The sequence below is a fragment of the Mastigoproctus giganteus genome, chromosome 12 (genome assembly GCF_048544385.1).
Source record: "Mastigoproctus giganteus isolate SK-2022 chromosome 12, ASM4854438v1, whole genome shotgun sequence".
NCBI lineage: Eukaryota > Metazoa > Arthropoda > Arachnida > Uropygi > Thelyphonidae > Mastigoproctus > Mastigoproctus giganteus.
In genome coordinates, this window is record NC_143586.1 from 40452167 (window position 1) to 40461547 (window position 9381).

General features: G+C 38.2%; 1 protein-coding gene across 1 annotated transcript; it reads right to left on the bottom strand.

Annotated features, from left to right (window-relative positions):
- Positions 1-4952: 4952 nt before the first annotated feature.
- Positions 4953-9151, bottom strand: LOC150076930 (uncharacterized). Its single transcript, XM_090386516.1, has 2 exons — positions 9081-9151; positions 4953-5699 (listed from the first exon to the last, which is right to left on the bottom strand). The coding sequence occupies exon 2, from the start codon at positions 5688-5690 to the stop codon at positions 4995-4997; it is 696 nt and encodes a 231-aa protein (XP_090242642.1). The 5' UTR covers positions 5691-5699; positions 9081-9151; the 3' UTR covers positions 4953-4994.
- Between the last annotated feature and the right edge of the window lie 230 nt (positions 9152-9381).

Here is a 9381-nt window from a genome sequence, read left to right on the forward strand (position 1 = left end):
ATATTTATCGTATTTAGTAGTCACGGGCTTGAACCCCGGTCCACTCAAGGAACGCGTGCTATGTACTCTCGCCCTTGACCACTCGGCTACGTGTTGATCACCTGGTCTGGGACGGTGAGCGTGAATCCTCGTGGCATGCCATTTTATCTGTGCTCTTGGTGGAGGTCATTGTAGTGTCAGCCATGTAGTTTTCTTTGCCTATCTTTCTATCTTCGTTTCTTCCGTCTGGCCAGGAGGAGTCTCCTCGTTTAGGTTGAGTGAGGTATGCCTCTTGTCTGTCTTCGTTATGACCTGGTAGAGTAGCCAGTAGCGTAGCTAGGGTCGTCGACGCCCGGGAACAACATGTCTTTCTGGCGCCGCTAAGTGTGGTAATGTAATGTGCATGTGACAGATAATTCCTTTAATTTGAGCCCCTGAAGCTCAGCGCCCGGGGCAACTGCCCCCTTTTCTCCACCTCTCTATGCCTCTGAGAGTGGCGCTATGTTTTTCTGAGAGTAATTCTTCAGGTTCTTCGCTTTTTTCTGTTGCTGGATGAGGTCTACCAGTCCCCTTCTCTCCGAGCTGTTGTCAGTCTCTTCAAGGCCAACTTCTGGTGGCGTTGGTGGCTCTTGGTCTTCACTGTCCTTGTCTTTCTCATGATATCCTCCAGCTCGGTGTTAGTGCAATCTTTGATCCCTTATTATTAGAAGTATTATTATAATTATTATTACAACATTTAGCACTGGATGAAACATAAAAGTGTAAATCATTCTCAATGATCTAAGAAACACTACAAATCGCATGAGAGGAAATTAAATTTTTATTGAATATTTATTAACTAATTGAGCTAATTCATTGAGCTAATTTCTTCTTGAACGAACCATGCACCGTTCCTCTTTAAACAAATTTTTAAAATTTTCATTTCATAACAAAGTTTACCTAAATCGCCAATATTTTTTATTTCCACACCACTATAAAGTCAAGCAGTACGTTTCATGACACCTTCGACTTCGTAATATGAATTAATAATATGCATAATATTACTTTCTTAATGTTATGCATATTACGTAGGGCCTGCGTACGATTGTCCAGGACAGCAGCCAATCCTGATAAATGAAAATGTAAGACGTTTCTGTTCATTTTTTTTTTTTTTTCTTAGTTGTTGGCGCATCAGCTTCTGTGGCCATAATGCACCTCCCAAAGTTTTTTTATTTTACTGTGATCCAAGCCCGAGGCGGGATTCGAACCCGCGACCTTAGGGTTGCCAGGTATTCACTTTACCCACCTGGCTAGCCCGGTAGGCTTTCTGTCCATGTAAATATAAAGTTTACAAAAAGAATTATAAGGAATACACAAAAATAATTTAAGGAAAATGTGAAAGAAGTGCAGACCGAGAAGGTCATTCGACCTGACAAGAATGGAGCATAGATTCAGGAGTTACTGATGGGGACGGGCGAATAAAACATTACATAAAATATAAGGAAATATTATCTGAATTAAATATAAATACAATAAAATCTCCCTCGTTGATTTTATTGTGTTTTATATAATATTATTATTAAATTTGTATGTATATATATTTTATATTATTATTATATTATCTGATGGATTAGTACATGTAATGATTATCTTCTGGATTAGTACAATACATGTACTGTACTAATCCAGATTTTTTTTTTGAGCTTCCTCCCATTGCTTATTTTGGGGTAAATTATTTAGTCCTATTTCCCCATTTGTTGTTACCTAAAATGAAAGAAGCACTCGGTTTTCATATATTATAGAAACTAAAATGTTGGAAGGGTTCAAGACTCTCAGACATGTTGAAACAAGAATGATCTTTTAACAATGGCCTACACAGAGAGTTGCCTTGGTATTGCACTACTTTATAAGCAAATAGTATTTGCTTAAAGTGCAATAATCTCCATAGCTTTAAAAGATGGTCAAAAAGAACAAAGTAGTCTGAACTTCATTTAATAATATAATTCTTTGATAGATATACCAACATGGCAACTCACAACCGCTTTACAACTCTTATGCCTAATCTCGTAAATAAATAGCCAGATTTATAACTACCAATAAATAAATTTTTTGTAGTTATAAATGTCTCCAGTTTTCGTAGACAGACGCTGATTAAAATATCTGTCCCCGGATATTAAGTTGATTCGGAAAGGCAACTCACAAAAACCTCTTACAATGAATGATTAGTGTGAACGGTGAGGACGTAATACGTAATGAGTGGGGGGGGGGTTACCCGGTGAGTTATCCTGGGTTTTTCGGCGAGTTCAGCACGCAATTCGGCTCGTGAAGTCACACTTGCATGATACGCAACCTCTCAATATGGCCACAAAGTTGCTGTTGAGCCTGAAAAGCAACAACAAGAACAAGACTGGAGTTAGGTATGATAAATATAACCACGAACCTCAGAACAAAAATTGCTTTCACAACGAATTGCCTAGTGTTGCAATTCTTTTAAGCGAATTTATTTTGAACTATTGAGATTAACCTCTTAGGGATAACATTACGTCGCAAAACGTCTGCTATTTAGTCATTGTCTCACCTTGTAATTGCCCTTTCTGACAGTATGGTGAGGTCACCACTGGGAACTCATCTGGAGAGGTCTGGGTACGATTCCAGTCTATCATTGGAGGAATTTCAAAAAGTCCTGTTCTGTCGAGACGGTCTCAGGTGGACGGAGTAGTTTTTTTTTTTTTTTTTTTTTGTTTTCACTTCGTATAACAAGCAGATCGTTAGATACTTTAGAGTCATAATTTTCAATAGCGCAATATAGATAAGTCCCTCATGCATCTAAAACCCTACAGCATTTTAAGTGAACGGCAGTTAAAATTTCGGTGTTGTCATTTGCTTAAAAGTAGTGCAATACCAACGCAACTCACTGTGAAGGTAAAACATTCTCTGTTAGCATCGAGACCATTGCATGACTATAAGCAATATAAATCCAACTGACTACATAAGGGGGGGGATATAATATTCCTCCTAACTCCATACAATTTAATAATTATTTAAATTTCTTTATAATCTATTTGTTTTACCTAATTATTTAATATTTATAATCTGCTTTGCCATATTATCATATCATATCATATCATTATTATCATATAACTATAATTTCAAGATGTTTAATTCTTAATCAAGAAATTTCATAATAATCATTTATTTAATAATAGTAATTATTATTATTTAATAAATTCTATATCACCTGGATATGTAAAACAGTATATATTTATATTTTCATTTTCTTCCCAGTGTAACTCTTTGGTGATGCTAATTATATATGTAGTGCATTATCACCGCAACTCATTGAGAAGGAAAATTTTGTTCCATAAAAAATAAAATTAAAATAATAAGAGTAATTTTTAACTATCTCAGAATATGCTGTTTTTTTTTTTTTTTTTTTTTTTTCAGACAAAGTAACTAAGGCTATGAGGAGCCAGTATATGTGACTGTAAATTGTTTGTATTCTATGTCTGGTTGCCTCTTTATCTGGAAGAACAACAACAGTTTCAGAGGGAAGGGGGATTTTGAAATACTAAAAAGAGAAACCCAAAATAGCAACTATGATTTTGGAGACATTTTCAAGCAAACAGAAGATCTGAAGATATGACCTTAGTTGCTAATGCTCCTAAAAGCCAAATAACAGCCCCGTCTCGACGTGGTCCTCTGTCGGGATGGGGCATAATGGTCAGTCTATTTTATTTCATTTCATTTTATTAATTATTATTTTTAATTTATTCGGTCATATAATGTTGTTAGTCTGCGTTTCCACCTTAGTGAGATTTCACATAATTCGGAAACGGGTGCCTACTGGGGGGCGCCGCTAAATTTCTTTTAATTGGCTTAATATTTTCTAAATTATTCTAGGAACGTTGCTTCAACACTACCCTCTCCTTCTTTATCCCCCCCCTATATTTTCTGTTATTGTTATTTTTATTTGGTTCAGTTCATTTTCACTCTACTGGTTTGCCATGCTACTGGCAAAAATCCCATTTTAATTTAGTTTATTATAAGCAACACGTAGTGGACTGCTTTTCTGCTGCCACTAATGTTAGCTTTTCTTCTATTTTTTCTTATTTATTTTTAATATATATTTTTATCTCTATTTAATTTTTGATTAATTGAATTATATATATGTATGTGTGTGTGTGTATTTAATCTATTAGGAAATGATGGAATGAATATAAAAGGTATATCGGTCAGTTTAATGCCCTCAATTAAAGAATAAACATTACATCAGTCTGTAATCTAATTACTACTGTAAGAGTGTAATTAGTATCATATCTGTATTCAAAGTGTGTTAAAACTTTAGTATAAAAGTAAATAAACATAATTAGCAATAAAATTAAAAATATAAAATGAAATAATGATTATATGGCTAATTACTGGTAATTGGATACATTGAATATTAACTATATAATATCGGTGTAAATACACCATAGTTTACCCATAAATTTAACTAAAATACTTAAATGGTGTAATATTTATTTGAAGATAAAACTGACGTTAAATACCATCAGCCCAAGCCAGGTTCATCACCGGATCCAATATGGACGAAAAGATTTTTCCAGAAGTCCGTTAAAATGAGAGTTTGCTATAGTAATAAGAGTTGCAGTAATAAGAAAGTTTTCAACATATGATTTCCTTTTAATAAATTAAATTTTGAAAGCAATATCGTTATAGAATCGTTCGCGAATGAATCAGATACAGCTTGTGCGTCTAAAAGATGGCAGCCATGTAGATTTTGACATTTTCGAAACTTCGTAAATGCTCATTATCTTATTTGAATTTGTCCCAGAATATATGAATTCCAAAGCTTAAAAGAGGGTCTACATATTAAAAAAATGCTTAAAAATTAAGAAAATACAGTAAATATAGTGAGTAGTGGAGGGAGATGCGTTACCTGCCTTAAACTGGCACTGCATGCATTAAAGTGCTTTATAGATGTACTTACCCTTTCATCACAATTTCTTTTATTCACCAAGCCTAGGAATATTTCCACCTCAGTGATGTCCCCCACCAATAACCGCTATTCTTCCAGTTCCTTTATTAGCTTCACCGCCCCCACACATTTCTCTTCCGTCATATTCGCCGGAGGTTCTTGTGTTGCTCCCTCCCCTTGATCTGTATCCGCCGTAGTCTACACCTGATTTCAGGCCACCACCTATGTAACCCTCTCTGCCTCGTGCACCGCTGAACCTTTCAAAATGTTCATTTTGTCTCCTATAGTTGCTTCCGATATTCTCTCTTTCTTTCTGACTCCATGGTATATTTCCTGAACTTCCTACGTTTTTTCTCCCAAGAGTACCACCTACTCTCGGGCGTTCTGCTGGTTGACGAATACCTCCTTCAAATCTCTCTCTTCTTATTCCATCTCCTATCTGTACTGCATGATTACCTCCGAAACCTACCCTCTGATTTCTGCCATGAACACCTACACTGGGGTTTTGGTTACCAAAACCTGGCCACCCTACACCACCACCTGCGTGACCTTCCTTTTGAACAGGTTGACTACGTCGGAAACTTATGTAACTCTCTTGTTTTCTGCCTGATTGCTTCTGGTAATCGTGATTAGGGGGAGGACTTGCTGCAGATGTATCACCTCTGTTATCATTGTATATTCTTCTGGTACATGTGCATCTGGAGACCATCAGGAAGGAAATTACAACGAAAACAAAAACCATTGCAATCCTTTGCATTGTGCGTTTCTATAGAAAAGAAAAGAGAAAGTGGAATTAATAAGTGAAGGTTAGCAACTTTAAATTTTTATAAGATAATAAAGACTAAGAGATATTGAAATAAAGATACCCGCCCCCTCCCCACTCTTGGACTCTCTCCGATGTATCATAAACGTTGAGGACCCATCAAAAAAGGTGTTATGTCAGTTATGGAACGACCAAAATGGAGACTCTAGCGTGTAAAATGGTAGCTGCTATTCTTTGACGTTGTGTGAAAAAGGTTCGAACCATTTATCATCCAGCGAAACTTGCTTTAATGGATGAAAAACATTTTCATCCAGCAAAGCTGAATTCTCAGAAGGGTTGCTGTTGTTGTTAATAGGGTTTTTAGGAGTATAAGCGACCAAGGCCCCTATTGCTCCCTGTATACTGTCTGTAAATTGAATATGTTCAGTAGTCGAGTTTCTGTTTGCTGGACGAAAAACCCGAGTTTCCGAGAGAAAAAAAGCCATGCTACCCTCGCCTCGACTAACTCAGCCACGTTGTGACAAAAGTCCAGAAAAATTCCTCACGTCATTGACGGTCCTCATGGGCATTCCAGTTGGTAGAATCGCTGTCCTGATCATACCGGGTGGAAAAGACTTGAGTTCCAGTCCCGTCGATGATGGGAGGAATTTTTATGGGCGTTTTTCACAATGTGGCTGAGTTAATCGGTCTCAGGCGAAGCTAGCATGGTTTTTTTCTCCCGGAAACTCAGGGGTTTTTCGTCCAGCAAACAGAAAATCTACCGCAGAACACGCGCAATTTACAAACAGTGTACATGGAGCAATATGGCCTTAGTTGTTGATATGCCTAAAACCCTACTACAACAACAACAATAACGTCATCGACGGGACTCGAACACAGGTCTTTTCCACCTGGTGTGGGGTGGACGGCGATTTTACTAACTGTGCTATCCACCAGGGCATCGGGGGAGGAAATCCTTGTAACCGGAAACGTGTTAAAAGAACAATCACATTAAACTAATAAGATATTTTTCGTAACAGGAGAGAATTTACCCCTACAAGGAAACAACTTTTTTTAATAGGGAGGGTGGAAACTTAATGCAATATTAGAAGAAACCCCTACATTCTCTCCTCTACAATCTTGCACTAGCATTAGCATTAGCATTAGCATTAGCATTAGCAGAGGCATATGATGCAAGAAAGCAAGCTTATTCAGCATCAGCCAAAAAAAACAAAAAAAAAAAAAAAAAAAAACCCACTCCCATTTCACCCCTCCGTTCGTTCGAAATACCTGTCCAGCTGAGCTTTAAATTTGTTTAGGCTATCAACTTCAACAACCAGTGATGGAAGTCGGTTCCACCAACCAACCACCCGCTGGCCAAAGGCAAATTTCCGCACATCTATCCGACATCCGTCCTTCCTCAATTTGAATTTATGCCCTCTGAGGTGATTATTCTGAGAAAGATGAAGAATCCCATTGGCATTGAGCATGCTCAAACCATTCAAAGCCTTATACACCTCTATCAGATCACCTCGCCGGTGCCTAGTCTCCAGACTCTGTAATTTGCAAAACTTAAGCCTTTCTTCGTAAGACCAACCCTTTGTTCCATTTACTAATCTTGTTGCCCTTCTCTGTACCCGTTCCAGCAGCTCTACATCCTTCTTGAAATGAGGCCTCCAGACCTGTATACAGTACTCAAGATGTGGCCTTACCATTGCCTTATACAATGGAATAATCACCTCCTTATCCCTGCTAGAAACATTCCTGTATATCATTGACAAGACACCATGAGCTACTCTTGCAGCTCGTCTGCACTGCTCAGAGAACTTCATATCTGCCTGCACAATTACCCCCAGGTCCTTTTCATTCTCCACCACTGTCAGTGTAGTACCGCAGAGTTGATACGTTGCTCTGGGGTTACTGTTTCCCATATGCAGCACTTTACATTTGTCGATGTTAAACCTCATTTGCCACCTCTCAGCCCATCTGTTCAACCTGTCCAGATCCTGTTGCAGCAGCATAGCGTCAGTATTGTCCTTAACGACCCTGCCAACCTTTGTATCATCTGCAAACTTGGACATTAAACTTGATATCCCATCATCAATATCATTCATAAACACCGAAAACAACAACGGACCCAACACTGAACCTTGAGGAACTCCACTAATAACATTAGTCCACGTTGAGCAGTGTCCATTGATTACCACTCTCTGTCTTCTGCCACTCAACCATCCCCTTATCCATAGCAGCAATTTGCCTCCAATGCCACACTGCTCCAATTTGTGCAGCAGTCTTCCATGTGCAACAGTATCAAAAGCCTTTCTAAGATCCAAATATATAATATCAAAGTTATTCCCTGCATCCAGTTCTTTTGTGACTACATCATAGTATCCAATCAAATTGGTCAGGCAAGACCTGCCCTTAACAAAACCATGCTGCGTCTGAGCTATAACTGAATTCTTGTCTAGATGATCCTGCAGTGCTTCTTTAACCAGTGCCTCCATTAATTTACCTGGAACAGAAGTTAAACTAACAGGTCTATAATTACTTGTGTCAGCCTTTGAACCTCCTTTGTGAATTGGGGTCACATTTGCACATCTCCAGTCCATAGGTACCTCCCCTGAGTCCAAGGAAGCTCTCATAATTATGGCTAAGGGTTTGCTTACTTCCTTTGCTGCCTCCTTTAATATAACTGGATAGATCCCATCCACCCCAGGTGCCTTTTTTATGTTTATCCCCAACAATCTCTCCTCCACTTTCCTCTCAGTTATTACAAAATCATCCAGCTCACTGCCAATGTTTACTTTACCTACATCATTCTCCTTCCTGAATAACTCCTCATGCGTGAATGTAGATGCAAAATACTCGTTTAGATTGTTAGCCACCTGAGCAGGATCCTCAACTGTTGAACCATCAATATCCAGTGGACCAATCTGATTCATCCCTTTCCTTTTCGAGTTCAAGTATGTAAAGAACTCTTTTCTGTTTTTCTTTGCATCCTTTGCCAAGGATTTTTCATAGTCTGCCCTTGCCTGCCTAATCTCCTTTGTGACTTGGTTACAGACCAACTTATATCTATCATAGGCTTCCATGTCACCCATTAATTTGTATGTATCCCATGCATTTTTCTTCTCTGCCACATGTCTCATTAGTTCATCTGACAACCATTTAGGCCTAAACCTTGAACAATATTTCTTAGTTGGTATGTAAAGCCTGGTAGCCTCCAAGATTAGTTCCTTGAATGCTTCCCATTTTGAGTTTGCTGTTGGTAACATCATCAGTTGGTCCCACTGTATAGATACAAACTGAAGAAAGTAGAGGAGAGACGATATAAAAACAAAAGTAATGGAAATGAAGTGAATATATTTAGAAAATTATGTTAAACAAATTGGTTAAACTACTCACCAAATTGGAAAACAACTGTGAGTGAAAATGTCGATAAAAGACTGTCACTGCCTTGCTTTGATCGTTGGAGATGGTTCGCCACACTCAGCTCTCACAAGAAATGAGCTCTGCTTCCTTTTATAAAGTAATCCTAGACTAGAGGATGTGGTTTTGGCCTTTTAATTGCTCGATCACTGAGAGCAGTAGGCCGTGTCTTACGAGGTAAGGTCGTTTATGGAAACGAAGCTGGAACTCTCTCTCTCTCTCTCTCTCTCTCTCTCTCACCACTGTTATTTGTTTTCTCTATTCAGTCAGCACGCGA

Bases quoted from the DNA above. Each gene is read 5' to 3' on its own strand.
- LOC150076930 (XM_090386516.1), bottom strand. From the start codon at position 5,690: ATGCAAAGGATTGCAATGGTTTTTGTTTTCGTTGTAATTTCCTTCCTG.